This window comes from Cibotium barometz, chromosome 49, assembly GCF_041138505.1.
Source record: "Cibotium barometz isolate CiBa-2024 chromosome 49, ASM4113850v1, whole genome shotgun sequence".
NCBI classification, from domain to species: Eukaryota; Viridiplantae; Streptophyta; class Polypodiopsida; order Cyatheales; family Cibotiaceae; genus Cibotium; species Cibotium barometz.
Genome location: NC_141094.1, coordinates 3,271,735 through 3,289,770, shown reverse-complemented (window position 1 = coordinate 3,289,770; position 18,036 = coordinate 3,271,735). Strand labels below are relative to the sequence as shown.

The following is an 18,036-nucleotide window of genomic DNA, read 5'->3' as shown; positions in this document are numbered from 1 at the left end:
TCTATAATTTTGCTTCAGCTTTTGCTCCAATTGTTCGGTGGCCAAAGCAGCTGAAATGAGCTGTTGTAGAGTGTGGTTTGGGTACAACTCCAAGCCCGATTGGTAAACCGGTTGGAGTCCCGATTCAAACTTTCTCTTGCGTTCCTCATCATTTACCTGCATAATAGGGGAAACTTCCAAGAGTGTTTTCCAAAACTTGGATACATAAGCATGAACTGACTCACCTTCATTCTGCTTAACCCAATCCCACTTCTTGCGGATGTTCTTCTTGGCATTAGGGGGTAAGAATTGGGCATAGAATCCAGTTTTGAATTCAGCCCAAGTGTCCACGGGAGTGCCTGAGAGCTTTTCTGCAAGCCACCAATGAGCGGCCGTGCCCTTCAAGAACATGCTGGCATGCCTCACCTTGGACTTTTCTGAAAAATCCTCATCACTAAAAGCAATGTCAAATTGGGAAACAAATGACATAACCTTGGAAGCATCAAACTCACCATGATATGTCTCGAACTTGACGGATTTGTCCCCGGCTTTGAATTCCTTTTGCTTATGAACATGATGCTCATAATCCCCATGCGTCCTCTTGATTCCACGTTCATGTGGATCAGCCCTGGCATCCATAGATGCTCCTGCATACTTAGGTGGCAAACGTGGACGTGAACCATGTGCTGTACCTGCATGCATGTGTGTAGCCCCACCACTTTCTCTTGCAGCATAAGCATGATCCGGAGAGGATGTGGAGATGGGAGCATGAAGAAATGGCTCTTCATGGGAGAGTTCAACAGGTAAAGTAGTAGTACGGGGATGTCGGTGCTCTCTAAGCCCATGAGAAACCTGCAATGATGAAGAATGAGGCTTGTAACGATCATCTCTAGAAGTAATGTTACCTTCATAGGCATGGCTATGCCTCCCATATAAGGTAGAATCACGTCGGGATGTAATGGAAGGCTCCTCTTTGTGGACAGCAGATTTCAGCTTTGGAGAGGCTATCCCAGGCATGTCCACCAATGGAGATCTCTTTATAACAAGCTCCCCATCCTGGCCCTGCAATACATCACCCTTATCCACTAAGAATGAAAGAGCTAGCTCACGAGGTTTCAGCCCTGATCCACGAGCCAAAGCTTCAAAGTCTTGAAAGACGGTTGCCTCCTTTTTCTTTGCATCTAGCACTTGTTGAATGTGTGGGTCCTCACGTAGGCTGGCCAATTCCATCTCCCTGGCATGGAGAAGCTCTCGCATACGCTGAATTTCTGCATTCATGGCACTTGGCTCTTGCTCTTGCTCCTGCATTTTCTCCTTGCCACGGGACGGCTGTCCCAACCATACATGATCACGGGCATAAGGCATCCGTCCACTTGCTTGTGTTCCACTGGAGTGCCCCTTTGAATTTGGCACTTCCCTGCTACTTGCTTGGCTAGCCATAATAAGAGTAAAGTCACTAATGGAGAGTGGTCAGGAAGCCTTTGGATCGTCTCCCAATGTAGAAAAAGGAAGATCCGTGCTCTGATACCACTGAAACGAGACCCAAGCAGGGGTCACCCCTTCCTGGACTCACTTCTCCAGTTAGCACTTTATTATACACTCTTAAAAGACAATAGCACAAGACAAAATAGCAAAAAGTAATTAACAACTCTGAGCATAGATAGATGACACCACACTGAGGCCGGAACGGCCGGCCCCCCCCCAAGGAAATGATATTATTACTTGGGAGAATTTGTTACAAGTACACGGGCCCAAGGCCAGATTTCCAATAAGCAATGCACAATGAAAACAAGGTATCAAACCCAAACATGTTTGTTGATGCCGAGTCTGCAGTCACCAAGGGCTGCCCCGTCCATAGCACCTTCCAGAGTCACACTTCGCGTGCAATCCACCCGTCCCTGGCACTACGGATCACGCCGTGCCAGTCCTAGCGATGGGGCACCCTCACGGAGTTGACTCGGTGAATGGAAGAGGAGTCCAGACATAGGAGAGCAGGAGAATTCCTCATTCTTCGCGATGAAAATCTTCTGGAGCCACCGTACAGCCAGTAGGAAGAATGAAACAACCTGGGCCACTTGTAGGAAATGCGTATGTCCTAAATCCACGCGGATAACCCCACTGGTTTGACCTGCTATACCTGCTGTACCTGCTGCTGTACCGGCTGTACCTGCTGTACGACCAGAATCAGCAAATAATGAAGGTATTGTACCTGCTGTACCTGCTGTACCTGCTGTACGACCAGAATCAGCAATTAATGAAGGTACTGTACCTGCTGTACCTGCTGGTGTACCTGCTGTACCTGCTGTACGACCAGAATCAGCAATTAATGAAGGTACTGTACCTGCTGTACCTGCTGTTGTACCTGCTGTACGACCAGTTTCATGAGAATAATGAGTGCTCCAGCCTGTTTTCTCTAAATCCCAGCCAACAATTGTGTTTTCTTCCTCCAAAATGCAAGGGAGAGGGCTGGAAGTGAGGCGCCTTCCTCCCATGCAAAAGATTGGGTGTGGTAGGTGGGGTAGGTGGCCAACCCCCACCCCACATGCTATAAAAGGGTGCCCAGGCCAAAAGAGGGTGCCCACACTTATAAAGTGTCCACCTACTTTTAATGAAGTATGAAACCTGTAAGTTATAAGGCTTATAACTTAAAGCTCTTATTTAAATAAGGATTTCCCACCTGTTCACACGCCACAAAACCTGTCAGAAGACGAGGCATTCCACGGCTCACGGGAGGGCGTCCCCGACCCCCCCTGAGCTAGACACACATGTCAGGCATGCAAACAAAACCAGTTCACGCGAAAACATTTCAAAGGCAGGCAAACATGAGTGCACAATGCAACATTGTTAAAGGATAATCTCCGTTCATGTACTTGCACAATACTTGACATTTCCGGGCACAAACAGGCCCACCGGAAAGTCAATTCCAGGTACACACACAGTGTACAATCCACCCGTCCCTGGCACTACGAATCACGCCGTGCCAGTCCTAGCGGTGGTAATCCAGAAACATACACCGTGTGCAATCCACCCGTCCTCCCTGGCACTACGAATCACGCCGTGCCAGTCCTAGCGATGGAGCACCACTACGGAGTATGCTCATCCAGAGCCCAAAGCTCACACAAGAAGATAAGAGGACCATTAGATAGCTCAATGGTGACAGAGGCCACTCTGTATGTAAAGAAAGAAGAGACAAATCTGCTGGTCATCAGTCTTTATGTGGATGATCTCTTGCTCATGGGATCAAATGATGACAAAATTGCAGCTTTTAAGGAGATACTGCAACAGACATTTGACATGTCTGACTTGGGCCTTGTACATTACTATTTGGGCATACAGTTTGTGCAGGATAACAGGGGCATTGGGTTGTTGCAATCACGCTATGTTGCTAAACTTCTGGAGAAGTTTAAATTTCAGGATTGCAAGCCTATTAGTACTCCTATGGAGCCTGGGATGAAACTGTCACTACAAGATGACAGTGTTTCCTTTGATGCCACTACATATGCTCAGGCTGTTGGGTGCCTTATTTACTTGTGTAATACAAGGCCAGATATTCAGTATGCAGTCTCTCAGTTGAGCAGATTCATGCACAGCCCGCGGTTGTCACATTGGCAAGCTGTGAAGCGTGTATTTCGTTATTTGCAGGGTACCTTGTCTCTTGGATTGCTTTATCCTGAGGGGGGTGACATGCAGTTATACGCTTACAGTGATTCAGATTGGGCTGGTGATTTTGATACCAGACATTCCACTAGTGGAAATTGTTTCTTTCTTGGCTCTTCATGCATTTCTTGGCTAAGCAAGAAACAGACCACAGTGGCCACTTCGTCTTGTGAGGCAGAGTACAGAGCAGCCTACACTACTACTGTTGAGTGTGTTTGGCTGCGTCATCTCATGACTGATATGGATATTTCAGTGGAGGAGCCTACACCTATCTATACTGATAGTCAGAGTGCCATTGCTGTGGCCAGGAATCCTGTGTTTCATGCTCGCACGAAACACATTGAGATTCACTATCATTTTGTTCGGGAGAGACTCCAGGCAGGAGATATCAGTCTGATCTACTGTCCTACAGATCAGAATGTGGCAGACATCTTCACCAAAGCATTACCACGTCCGAAATTTGAAGCATTCCGCAATGCTTTGAATTTGTTTCCTTTTGGTGGATGATGTACAGTGATCACATATCACTCCAGGGGGGTTTGTTGGGTTTTATGCTGTGTATGCACCCAGAGGAGTGCTAGTGATCATCAGTAGATTACTGGGGCATTTTTTACTTCAGTTAGTGGAGGTTTTTTCCCCCAGTTTAGTTCAGTTTCACTTATATGCAGTTTATAAGTGTTTTGGTCCACCCGGCACATTTTATGGCTGGACATGTGAACACTTATCTTTAGGGTCACTATTATGTGGCTATTGTACTTCACTTTGATTATCAAGCAATAGACAACAGTCGTGCTCTCTCTCTGTTGTTTTTCACGCCTACTTGAGCTTCTGTAAACCCTAACCCTAACACCCATTGCCTTCACCATCATCATCAAAGATGACTCTGCTAGGCTCCTGTTGCTTTGCAGGCTCCTTATACATGCATGTTTCATCAAAAATGACATCATTGCTGCGTATAATCTTTCTATTCACTGGATCCCAAAGTCTACCCCCCATTTCACCTCTGTCACCATATCCTAGGAATATGCATTTGTGAGACTTAGGATCAAGTTTGGTGCGCATTTCCCTGCGTATGTGCACGTACGCAATGCAACCAAACACTCTCAAGTGCTTGTATGACGGAGGCTTCCCTGTCCATACTTCCTCTGGCACTTTCCCACCAAGCCTCGTGTTAGGTGACCTGTTTATAAGATGAACGGCTGTCATAACAGCTTCAGCCCAAAAACCATGAGGTAACGCAGCATGTGACAACATAGAACGGACCTTCTCCTGAATGGTCCTGTTCATCCTCTCTGCTGTCCCGTTTTGTGGAGGATCATAAGGAGTAGAGAGCTCCCTCTTGATGCCTTTAGCATCACAAAAGTCCTGAAACTGTTTGGACATATACTCTCCACCATTGTCGGAACGCAAAGCCTTCAGTGTTTTGCCAGTTTGATTCTCAACAAGTGCAACAAACTTCTGAAACACTGAGAATGTATCACTCTTCAAACGAAGAGGATAAACCCACACCTTGCGTGTGGCATCATCAATAAAAGACACAAAATATTTTACCCCTCCCAAAGAAAGCTGAGGCATCTCACATACATCTGTATGCACAAGCTCTAACTGAGCATCTTTCTGTCCAAGAGCTTTCTTGTGGGGGCACTGGAGTTGCCTACCATATATACAATGCTCACAAAACTGAAAACTTGAGAACTTTAGAGAAGGCAAATAACCCAAACGAGACAATTGCTCCATTCCTTTGACACTCATGTGTCCCAACCGGCTATGCCACATAGAGATTTCCGGCAGCTTGGTTGCATTTACATTAGCATGGTGACAAACACCTGCATGCATGAAGTAAAGAGTGTCCACCTTAGAGCCTCTGGCAACAACCAGTGAGCCCTTACTAATCTTCCACTTTCCACGACCAAATGTGGTAACATAATCAGCATCATCAAGCTGTCCAGTAGAAAGCAGGTGGTTCTTGATCTCAGGCACATGCCTGACATCATGGAGCATAAGCTGTGAGCCATCTGAAAACACAAGCCTCACATCACCTCTGCCAAGAATCTTGCATGCATGGTTATCACCCAAATAAACTACTCCTTCATTGCCAGCAGTATACCTGACAAACAAGTCTCTGCAACCTGTGACATGAAAGGAGGCACCTGAATCAATGATCCATGAGTGCATACCATGACCATCTCCTGCAAGTAGTGAATGGGCATCAAGTGAAGACGTGAATAGGACCTCATCCTCACTGTCACCTGCATGTGACACATTGACTTCTTCAATCTTGACTCCACTTTTGCCCTTTGGCTTTACATCTTTGGCTTCATCTTTGTCTTTGTCTTTGCCTTTTCCCTTTTCCTTTTGATCATTTTTCCATTTGTAGCATTGCTTTTTGATGTGTCCCTTCTTGCCACAATAATGGCATTACAAGTCCTTTTTGGAGCGAGACTTGCTCCTTCCCCGTTCTTGGCTTTTACCCCTTTGCTGGGATCTCCCACGTGCATTCATTGCATTGGACTTTCCAACAGAATTGTTCTTCCTGTTCATCTCTTCTTGAAGAAGAGCACCCTCCACATCTGCATATGACAGCATAGCATTCGAATTGCTAGTGGCTGTCCTGAATGTGTCCCAACTCTCTGGCAAAGTGCATAAGAGAAAGGTGGCTTTGAACTCATCGTCCATTGCCAACTTTTGATTTATAACTTGGCTGACAATACCATTAAACTCATTTAGATGGGCTGCCATAGACGCCCCTTCCTTCATCTGAAGACCTATGAGTTTCTTCAACCAATACACTTTGCTTGAGGCACTTTGCTGGGCATACAAGTCCTGCGCATACAAGTCCTGCAATCTCTGCCACATTCCCAAGCTGTCTTCTCTTCACGAATGCTGAAAAGTAAAGAGTCTGACACAGACAACATGATAGTAGATCTTGCCAGCTCATCCATATCTTCCCACTCTTCAGCACTAAGAGAAGCGGGCATTACACCCCTATCTTTGATAGGCTTGTGCTGCTTCTTCTGGAGCAACACATTACAGCACTGGGTTTGCCAAATATCATAGTTATGTGAGCCTTCAAGCTTCTTGATGTGAAGCAATGAAGAGCTCTCACCTGTGGTTGCCATAGCAATATGCAACCTGTCAATGCCTTACTCCCTGCAAAATGTGCAAACACTGCACCAAAAGCACACAAAAGACTCACAGTTGTTCTCCCAAGCTTTATCTCCCACTGCGGAAGCAAGAATGCAACTTTTCTCCCACTGTATGTGATGAAATCACCAAAATCTGGTTGCCGCAGATTTAGGACAGCACCTTAAATGTGCTCTGTTCCCTTTCCAAAGTACTGTACAGCAGTACTAAGTGCTCACCAATGATATACCAAACCTGTACCGGCAAGTACAGCAGCTGAAATTGAGCCTTTTGGTCACTCAAATCAATGTGCAGCCATGCCAAAACTTGTACAAAGCTGTACCAAATCTGTACCAGCAGGTACAATAGCAATAAATGCTCTCCTGGCTGTCCAAATGAGTGAAAATCAGACTTTTACAGTCCCGAACACTGCATACAACAGTCCCGAACAGAAATTGGGCAAAAGCCCCTTGACTGCAAGCTGATTTCTGAGGATTCAAGGCATAAAAGTCTTGCCTGCTGCTTTGCCAAGCTCAATAAGCATAAAATCTTGAAAAGCCCCTTGATTTAAGATCAATTTCTGATCATACATGGTACATTAACGCATATGAAGGCATCCAGAGTCTTCATGGTGCTTCCCCCTGGCCACATATACATCCAGTACATAAAAGCCCCTTGATTTACAGGCACATTGAGTGCTTGACAGGCATCAACATGTTGCCCAAAGCATCAAATGCGAGTGCCTGCATGCAAATCAATCCAATCGGCACAAAAGCCCTTTGATCTGCACTGCAATTTGCTGCAATTTTGCCTGAATGTGAAATTTCTCACATCATACAGCATGTATGAATGCTTAATTGCACAATTACATCAAAAGCCCCAAATTTTGACATCCAATTTCCTGCAAATTGATCTTGATTGTGACCAATGTCACCCAATTTTGCCAATTTTGCTCAAAAATTGAGCAATTTGGCACCTGTACCTGCTCAATTGATTGAATTGATAAGAAATTCCCAAAGAATTGAAGCAAATACCTCTTAAATTTCTGATTTCTGATGCAGGAAAAGGGGAGGCGTCGAATTTGCTCTGATGAAGTGCTGCTGCAGAAATCTGATGCTGCTGTTCGTGCAGACTTTGTAGTCGGGCAATAGCTGAGGAGCTCTGGTTGTATTGCTGAAGGCGACCAAGATGCTACGACGGGAGCTGCTTTGCTGAAGGCGACTGAGATACCAAAGCTCTGATACCAGTTGAATGGGAGAGAATTAGGGTTAGGTTTCATGTGGGAGACATACACAGAGAAGAAGGGAGAGAGAGAGAGAGAGAGTTGTGGGAATAAGTCAACTCATGATATGAGTGTGTGACTTCCCTATCACACATGTATATTGCACTAGTACACATAGTGCACTTAGTACATTAAAAGTACTAAGTGTACTATGTACTATAACTTATGGGCTTGTACACACTACAAGGGTGGGCATAATGCCTTTACCCCAACATTGCATGTTTGAAACTGTTTTCGCATGACTTGTATTCTTGTGTTTGCTTGCTTGACGTGTCACTTACTGAGCGGGGACGCCTGCCAGTGAGTCGTGAAGTTTGCTCTGTCTTCTGACGAGTTTTGTTGCATGTGAACATGTGGTAAGTGTATTGCACTTGTTGGTTTAATAGCTTTATTTCTAACCTTTCACTTTATAAGGTTGTAAGTTCACATTCATTTAAAAGTGGGCACCCATTAGGAGCACCCACATATGGGCCAAGGTGGGAAGACACACTTAGCCCCTTAAGTGTGTGTGTGGGGTGGGTGCATGGCCACCTACCCACACCACACCATGAAACTGGCCGCCCCCATGCAACCTTGGGGAGCCGGCCAACTGTGGTCGTTTACTCTTCTCCAATCTCTACAAAAGAGCGCGACCACCCTTCGTAAAAAGGAGAACCGGCGATCATCTCCTCCTCTACAGGCTGCAGCAGCCCGGCGGTTTCAGCATCACAGCAAGCGGCTGCTCCTCCACACCTCTTTAGGCTGCGCCACTTTCTCCTCTTCAGACTGGCAGCTGTGCTCCTACAGCCAGGCGTTACCTCTCCTCGACAGGCTGCTCCTTCTGCCCTACAGGCGGCTACAACCAGGTGTTACCTCTCCAACAGGCGCTGCTCCCTCTGTGCAACAGGCTACGCCATCCCACCTCCTCTCCTGACGACTGCTCCCTCTGTCCAGCAGGCTACGAGGCTACAGGTGGCTTTGCACCTCCTAGGTGGCTACACCTTCAACACAGGCAGCTCCTCCTCCTACTCGACAGGCTGCTGCGCCCTGGTGTCCCTCTCAAGTAGCTGCACACAGACACCTCGGGTATTTGTCTTCCATTTGCGAGCTACAAGTAAGTGAATTCAGATTTAAGTAAAGAACTTTGTTGTAAATCTGATAAAGGATTCTCACTACGGCTAACACCCGTTCGGTGCCGGGTAGTCCAAGCTTTTGGAGAACCACGGTCCAAAGGTGCCGAGATCGGGAGAGCCAGACGTTAGTACGGGAGCGCCTGTTTGTGCGTGGTTTGTGCGTGGTCCTGGAACACCAGTGGGACGCTCCGCGGAGTCCAGTGAAGGCACAGGACCGTAGAGACTGGACCACTCAAGTGGTCGCTCTCCTTCGAACATCTACTTCGAGCCTCTTCTTTGGTACTCTATTCATTTGTACATGGACATCATCTCGTTCATTGAACCCATGGAGCATTGTATTTGCTAAATACTCCCAATAATATATCATATATTGAGGGGGAGGTCAGCCCGTTCCGGCCCCAGTGCTGGTGTCCATCTATTAACATTTCACTTCATGTCAATTTTCAGTTGTTATTAAGTTGTCCATTTCAAATTGTGATATTAAGTTATGCTATTACGCATGAGTGTCCAACGGAGTCTATTCCCACTTGACGGGATCGGTTTCATCATCACTGGCTGCATAGCACCCAAAAGCAGAAACCATCTGCCGATCTCACTGGCATCACCATACAGGTCACAAAGCAATTGCCACACATAGAAAGTAGAAGCATCATCAGGAGCATAGATAAAGTGTCGAAGAACCGAATCTGGACAATTCAGGAGGAGAAAGCCATAGATCTCTCCATCAGTCTTCCTCCACACTGACACACATCCTCCGCAGAGGCAAGGTCCAGTAAGCACCGATCCTTGTACGAGAGAAACTCCATCAAACCATACTTCCCAAGAATAGAAGTAACCTGCAACTTCCATGACTGAAAGTTACCACCATCCGACCTGTCTGCCTCATCCAGGAAATAACAAGAAAGTGGTACGGGAGCCAAAATTGAAGCTGTCATCATTGATCCAACCAATAGGACCAAACCTCATAAGATAAAAAACTGTCCAAATCAGAAAACACTGATGTAGGTCCCTTCCTTCCACCAAAACGCAGCCCTAAGAGGCTGGACAGCACCCGAAAATGCTCCTGTAGCAAAAAACGCAAAAGCTTATGTCGATTGTACCTCCAACCTTGAGGCCACCAGAAGAGGAGAGAAAAAAATGCAGATTTGATATAGAGAGAGAAGGCAGCCACACAGGGCCTGGGAATATGCTGTAAGAGGGTGCAAGAGGGAAAGGCATCAGCTAGGACTGTAGGTCCCTCAAGACAAAAAAACGCACAATCTCAAAAGAAGAAGTGTCCACCAACTAGAGTGTGCTGATCTGAGAAGTGCAAGAGAGAGAGAGATATGAAGCAACAATGCTGAATATACTGCAATGAAAGCAATCTCGAGCAAGAGACATAAAGGTCTCATAAGTGAGGGATACAAAAGATGACCACGCTATGACAAAAGTGAAGAGGCTAGCCCACCTATATATAGGTCATGAAAGGCTGGCCGACTGGACAAATAATATGGGAAAAATACCAGAAAAATGGGGAAAAAATAGGGGTGGCCAACCTACAACCAAGGGCCATAAAAGGGATCAAATATGGACACAATACATGGGGAGAATATGGGGATGAATATGCTAACATTTGGGCCTTTCCTCTTCACATTGGCCACCTCAAACATATGCCTAGCCTTTTATACTCCCATATTAAGCACCTGGGCAATCCCATAAATACATGTGACGTAACAAAAAGGTTCCTAGTTCCATTTGGGGTAGATGGTACTTACTGTGTTTGTGGCCTTGTCATTCAGATTTGGGTGACCAAACTCCTCTATGTTGTTTTCTATATACTCTCGAGTGTTAACTTCGGCCACCTACTGTTTCACTTAAAGCTGAGCACTTTTAAGTACCTGAAGGATCTGTGCTGCGCTTCAGTAATTGTGGAGCACTTTGAGAGCATGCAGACGGCTGGCCATTTTCATTGCATTCCAAGATGTCACTTACAAGCACATCAGGTCTGCAAAAACCATTACCAGATCACAATCATAAGGATGACACTAATCGTGCATAGCATGAAAAGATTGATGTCTCCTGTGATTATCTACGTGAGCTGACTAGCTTTTCTCATGTTTCTTTGAAAGCTAGTTACTGAGGTAATGTCTCCAAGAACTTACATATAGGAGTCTTCGCATCTTTCCAACACCAGACGCCTATCGTCACCTTCGCCAATAGACTCATGTGCTAACCTGCAAGTCGGTCCCGGCGAAAGACACAATGTTAGACTAACAAAATTAAGAGCTTCAGCTATTAATACTTTTTTTTCCCCCCTTCTGGGCAGGAGAAAAGGCGGAGGGGCAGGGGGGTATATGGGAGTTTTGTAGGGGTAACAAAGGGATTCTGCCTGAAAATATCTGCAAGCCGATGGAGCAGCATGCGGTGATATGCCATCATAGGTTCCAACATCAAAACATCTCCCCTACTGCCAAACAAACAAAAACATAAAATTAAACTAAAACAAAATTAAAAACTCTTCCGCTGCAAAAGTATAATAAAACAGCAAAAATAAAAACAAAACCCTCATAAAAAATACATAAATACGAAAACAAAAAATTCAATTTCAAGAAAAAAAAACCTGACAGGTAGGAAATTTACTGCAAAAAAACTCCCACTGCAAATAAAGATGCATGAATACATAATTTATTTGTTTGTAAGTTTGTTTGTTCTGTTTATTTATATGAAATATACCGAAAATTTGTTGTAAACAAAGGCACAAAACGTAAAATTACTGCGGAAAGAAAAAACTAACTGAAAAGAAAAAATTAGGGCATACCTGGCCCTCTGCTCGGGATCTAGGAAGGTAACAAAAGCCTCTTCTGCTGACAAAACGAGATGTTTACATGGGAGGTTGTCTTTGATCATCCATGCAAGCTCCTCCGCCTGCAAAATTTAAAGGTAGAAGGGGAAATCCAGATAGTTTTTTTTTCCCAAAAAAAAATCAGGAAATAGATAATTGATCGGAAAAAAAAAATTGAAAGGGAGGGTTTCAAACCATGACTATGGAATCAGACATTCAACTGCCTTCCAGCACGAAAAATACTGCATAAATAATTGTATTTGGCAAAAGCAAAAGCCCTCTCTCTCTCATAAACGTTGCCACTTCTACTTCAAACGAGTAACCTCACCCGTCTTGAACGCGTAGGAACCTACCCTTCCTCGAACCTCCAAACTCAAACTGTGTGCCCAAGCCTCCCAATTCCTGTCACGTGTCTCAACTTGTGTGCCCAAGCCTCCCAATTCGTGTCACGTGTAGGCCCGTGAAACTTATATGTATATATATTTTATAAATTTATAATATATGTATATATATTATATAAAGGACGAGTAACCTCACCCGTCTTGGAAGCGTAGGAACCTACCCTTCCTAGAACCTCCAAACTCAAACTGTGTGCCCAAGCCTCCCAATTCCTCCCACGTAGGCTCGTGAAACCTCATTGAAACTCGTCCTTTACTTCAAATGAGTAACCTCACCTGTCTTGGACACGTAAGAACCCCCCTTCCAAACTCAAATTGTGTGCAGAGCCTCCCAATTCCTTACAGAGAAAGAAGAGAAGCACCCCAACATCAAAGTTAAAATGTTAGTACTATTAGCTTAATTTTTTGCGTTACTTTTAGTAACAATTTACTGAATTCGTTTTTTAGTTATAATTCAAGAGTTTACTTTTAATAATAAATTTGCCTATTAATTATTGCCATGTAGCAGCCCCATGAAACTCGTCCTATATATAATGTATATATGTAGAGAGAGAGAGAGACCCCAACACCAAGGTTAAAATGTTAACTTCAATAGTACTATTTAGCTTAATTTTTTGAGTTACTTATTTCCTTTTTTAGTTATAACAAAAGTTTACTTTTAATCAATCCTCGAACTATTTTATTTTCTATGGAGTGACCATTAATAATAATTCGTACATAAAATAATGGTATTTTCAGGTATGTTTATCTAAATGAGATCTTGTCTGATAATGTATTATGTAGTACATGTATGTGAAATTATGTACATGCATTATTTTTAAAAGTTTCTTGTAATATGTAGCTGAAGGAGTATATACTTGACATAGTTAGTATTTTGTGTTGTAGGTCAAAGTCGAAGTAGAATAGTTTTTATGCCATCTTCATTTGTTTACCTTTAATACATTCTTATGGCACATTGATGTGTCTTTCAAACTATGAGTGCGTAATACATCGTTAAATTGTGGTAATTCTTGTGCATTATATTTGTTACGTAGCTCGTAGTAGCTACGGGGAGCTCGATCAGCCTCTGAGACCATCCACCAGAGCGTGGGTGGTGAGCGAGTTGGGGTTCAGGGGAGAGGCCACCCGGGCATAGTACCACCGAGGGGGGGATCGGGTATGTGTGGGCAGGCAAGCCACCATATATAACCGACAATGGAGAACCTTATCCTCATTCCCTCTATGGCTGGGTGGTGATCTAGAGCTCTCCTCCTGCGTCGCTGTGACGAGTTACCGTTACCGTAGCGTGACATCGGTATCAGAGCTTAGGTTCTCGTCTTCATGCATGACCGGGGCTAGGCCCACTCAAATGTTTTTTCGATCATTCAAAATTTTTCAAAAAAAAACTTATCCAAATGGAATCGGCAGCCTAAGAAGATCACGACTATGTGGAAGAGCAAGGAGGCGGCCATAACTGCAACAAGGATATCTCTGTGAGCACTACAGCAAGAAGTCTCTCTCTCTCTCTCTCTCTCTCTCTCTCTCTCTCTCTCTCTCTCTCTCTTTCTCTCTCTCTCTTGCGTGAGTGCAACGCAAGTCACGCAGCGAGTGAGTCAACGGTGTGTGTATGGTGGAAGGGTGCGTGGACAGCAACCTCCAGCTGTCACACAAGCTTGAAGCCCAGTTATAAGATGTCACTGCAGCCATATCTTGGCGCTTCGAGGGGCTGCAACGTGTATGGGAAGCAAGCTCACAGTCGCCTCAAGCACTCTCCTTCTCTAAGCACAAGAAGTAAGCAAGCGTATGAAGCACAGAAGCAAGCAAGCAAGCGTGGTGGTTGAATCAAAGCAGCAAGCGCAAGCGCAAGAGCAAGAGAGACTCACTCTCTCTCACATATCTCGTTTTCAAAGTACACTAGTCAGAAGGGGGAGTAGTTTTCAAAGGCTGTAGTCAGAGGGGGGGGTAGCTTTAACTCGCGTGCAGCCAAGGAGGAGTGAGAAACCTCTCTCTCTCTCTCTCTCTCTCTCTCTCTCTCTCTCTCTCTCTCTCTCTCTCTCTCTCTCTCTCTCTCTCTCTCGTAGCGACCAGACCGTAGGGTGTGCCGATCGTCCCTTTAAGTAGCCTCGCCACACAGTGCGCAAGAGATTGTCGTCAACGTCGCAATGTATCGATCCATTGGTATATCGACATGGAGACAAGACCGCGACTCTAGTGGCTTGCACACTCTATGGGACTCGGGTAGCTAGTTTCAATTTCTCCCTTGTGATTTGTTTATTTATCACATTTTGTTATTTATTAATAAAATTAAAAATTAAAAAATGACTTAAAATTTTTGATTCCAGCATGGCTAACGAGGGTAGTTCACCGTCGTTAGGTGGATTAGGGGGGTTTTCTCATATGTTGTTCTCCATGTTCGGCCTATCCCAAGCCAACTATCCCAAGCCAAGCTTGACCGTATTCGTTAGGCACTGAGACCACTCGCCAGACTAAGATAACGCGATGTGCTTTGGGCTCGTGAGGGACTGGGGATGTTCCCATTGACGTAGCTCCTAATGTTTCCCTATCCGTAGATGATCCCATAGGTCCGTCCACAGTGCCCCAACAACATGGAGTTATTGGACGAACAGCCCTTGTTTTACAGGTTGACGACACTAACGAGAATTACTCCAAGGATGATCGTCTTGATGATGAGGGCGCCTATGGAGATGATACTCAACCCACGGATAAGGCCAAGATGGATATCTCGAGGGGGTCCATAGCCCAGTTGTTTGCAAGGACTAATGTATTGGAGAGAAATTAGACCGAGATTTTGTCCATGCTTAGGAGTATTCATGCTTGTTTGGACGCTAATCATGCTACTCCTACAAGGAGTGTTGTTGCATCAAGGTTTACACAGAGGAGGGTGCATTTTCCTCCTATCAAGGATGTAGTGCCTCCAGTCCAGAGTACCTGTGAAGCAATCTGCAGAGAGAGACCGCTAATCTTCTCAAGGACCTTAAGCCGCCAAGCTTTGGGAAAGAGGAGAAAGAATGCAACAAGGACTCGGTAAACATATTTCTATAGAAATGGTCAGATATCCACAACCCTAGACAGGCGCCAGAGAATGTGAGTCCCATAGAGGCCAGCCTGTTCGTTGAGACAGGAAAGGCGTACAAATGGTGGATTGTTAACAAATTTAGATTTAGAGATTTTACTTTGTCCTTCATCTAATCACCAAGACAACCAACAAGTAATTATAATAGCATGAACACCACCTCAGCACGTTGATTGATGAGCTAGTACACAGAGAGGCGACAGCTTAAACATAAGCTAACCAAACACAAAGACTAGATGCTCAATACCATAGCATGTTGCCTTGCTTCTCACATACAGAATTACGTTAATTAAATGTAGGTGCAAAAAGAAATACACTTGCCCCACGAGTATTACAAAGCTTCACAATAGCTTCCATAGGCCTTTTGTAGGCATATCTTGTGTTGAGATATCGAGCTCAACTAGTGCTACGACGGCAAACATTGATGATGACCCGCCTGGGTGATAGCTGCATCTACACCACTGGCATGGTTGGTGAGATTATGGGTGATTTACGGCCAGTGGGATGATAGGCTTTGTGACAGCCATTTTGGATTACTAGAGACTGGCATAGTTATAGCGCTAGCTCATTTAGTCGGGTTCACATTATGGACCGACCCTTGTATGTTGTAGTAGTTGAGTACTAACCCATATAGTGTGTACTCTTATCTTTATGTTATGTTGGTTGAGTAGAGAAGAAGAAGATAGAAGAAAATTTAGCTATCCATTTCTCTCTTGTGTCTTTCTCTGTCTTGTGTGTGTGTGTTTACTTGCTAGGGTTTGAAGCTCTCCTTCTCCCCCACATTCTCTTTATGGTATCAGAGCGTGGTTCGTGTGAAAGCTAAAGAGGCAAGCAAGAGGCAAGAATAAGCAAGGAAGGAAGCGGTACTACACAAGTAAGAGCACCATCATCTCTTTCCACTTCTTGGTTTAGGTACTCCCCTTATCATTAAGTTATGCTCAAATTGGATGGCATTAGTTGTAACGTTCTCCTAGGTGGTGATACCTTCAATGACTAAACCATTATGGATATCTTCATGTTTAAGCTTGTGGATGAATCAATCAATCAAGCAGTTGCTTGTTGGAGAAGCACTCATGTAGACCACATCAAGAGTTCAAATACTTTGTGACGATTAATAAAATCTCTCACTGGCTCATCTTCTTCTCTCTCAGCTTTGTGCAACAGTGAAGCCACACTCCACAAAGCTCTCTCAGACAAGTATTTTAGGAATAACCTTCGAAGCCTAGTAAAATTTAGACGTTCTTCAACTCTCAAGGTTCGATACCAATCACCAGCCTTGCCATCTAGTGTAAGGCTAAAGGCGTTGGTCTTTGAAAGCTTATTCCTCTCACCTAAGGCCTCGCAAACTTGATCGAAGACCTCAATAGTCTATATTGGAAAAGTAGATTGCCTACTATTGAAGAATAGCCAATCTCTCCTAGTTAGCCAAGGAGTTTCACTTCAAGGTCTTCTAATGAAACATCATATGCAAAGTTGGGCACCTAAAAGTAAGAGGTACGTAAGAGGCCCATTAAATCAATTGTAATTTAATTCTAGAAAATCAAATATTGAATCTTTCAATCTAAAAACTCTAGAGATCAATATACTTGTTGCCATGAATTTATTTTAAAAAAATTGGCTTAATTTGAGTATGGGAAGGTCCATTTTCAATCCTCCCAAGTGAAAATTCTCATATTCTGTCCACTCTCTCCTTTTCAAGTCTAAAACCAATCCTAGTTAGGTTTGGAAATCTAGGCTTGGTAAACTTCAAAGCCTAGATATCATTCCATGTGTGAGGCTTGGGTAGGCACAAATCTTATATATGCATGCCACTTTATGTCCACATCAGCTTCGAGAAGGATCTACATAAGCAGCTTGCCACCTCCACCCTCCATGCTCCACCCTCCATGTCAACATGGTCAACCTAGTTGACTCCCCACCTCATCATCCTATTCATCATTAACGCCACATCTTCTTGCCACCTTTGCATGCCACCTCACACTTGGTGACATGGCATGCCACATCACACTTGGTGACATGGCATGCCACATCAGCCCACATAATAGTGCCACATGTCAAGAAAATGCCACGTGTCATGCACGCATGTGACACATGGCACCTCCTTCCCACCTCCCCATTTTTTTTCAAAAACATATTTTTGAAAAAGTTAATTTAGTAATTTAGAAAAATAAAATATAGAATTTTAAATAATAAAATATATATAACTTATTAATATAAAAGAATTTAAAATCACTAATTTTAAAGGATTATATTTTGGAATTAGATAAATAATATTATTTTTAAAGTTTATATTATTTAATTTTAAAAAAATTTAAATTTAATATTTCTTGAAAATATTTTATGTGTAGGATAAACCTTTGAATAAAATTTGAAAAAAATACATTATAAAAGAAAATACAATTATATAATTTTAAAACAAAACATAAATTAAAAGATATATTTATATATCTAGTAATAATAAATATTTAGACTTGTTAATAAATATTATTAATAATATTTATTTTTAAGTGGATAATAGTTTATCTTTAATTATCTTTATGTTTATCTTAATTATCCAATCAATCTTAGATAGGAAATCCAATAAAATTTGA

At 43.7% G+C, this 18,036-nt stretch overlaps 2 protein-coding genes across 4 annotated transcripts in view; both read right to left on the bottom strand.

The window, feature by feature from the left end:
• LOC147610205 (uncharacterized) overlaps positions 1 to 12,321 on the bottom strand; it is an 82,427-nt gene extending 70,106 nt beyond the window's left edge. Inside the window, exons 1-6 of one of the 3 annotated variants that reach the window (XM_086786001.1) lie at positions 12,170 to 12,321; positions 11,951 to 12,057; positions 11,753 to 11,788; positions 11,522 to 11,599; positions 11,295 to 11,366; positions 11,031 to 11,137 (exon numbers count right to left, since the gene is read on the bottom strand). In XM_086786001.1, coding sequence (XP_086642127.1) covers positions 11,031 to 11,137; positions 11,295 to 11,366; positions 11,522 to 11,599; positions 11,753 to 11,788; positions 11,951 to 12,057; positions 12,170 to 12,190 — 421 coding nt within the window. In that variant the 5' untranslated portion in view covers positions 12,191 to 12,321. The remainder of the gene's footprint in view (positions 1 to 11,030; positions 11,138 to 11,294; positions 11,367 to 11,521; positions 11,600 to 11,752; positions 11,789 to 11,950; positions 12,058 to 12,169) is intronic. The other 2 variants (XM_086786003.1, XM_086786002.1) reach the window with 2 other exon arrangements.
• LOC147610206 (uncharacterized) lies at positions 1,755 to 2,614 on the bottom strand. The gene is made up of 2 exons (XM_086786005.1): positions 2,342 to 2,614; positions 1,755 to 2,278 (listed from the first exon to the last, which is right to left on the bottom strand). The coding sequence occupies exons 1-2, from the start codon at positions 2,469 to 2,471 to the stop codon at positions 1,884 to 1,886; spliced, it is 525 nt and encodes a 174-aa protein (XP_086642131.1). The 5' UTR covers positions 2,472 to 2,614; the 3' UTR covers positions 1,755 to 1,883.
• Positions 12,322 to 18,036: the final 5,715 nt, after the last annotated feature.

Coding starts and splice junctions, on each gene's coding strand:
- LOC147610206 (XM_086786005.1), bottom strand. CDS start 2,471: ATGGGAGGAAGGCGCCTCACTTCCAGCCCTCTCCCTTGCATTTTGGAG. Junction 2,279..2,341: donor TGAAACTGGTCGTACAGCAG/GTACAACAGCAG, acceptor GTCGTACAGCAG/GTACAGCAGGTACACCAGCA.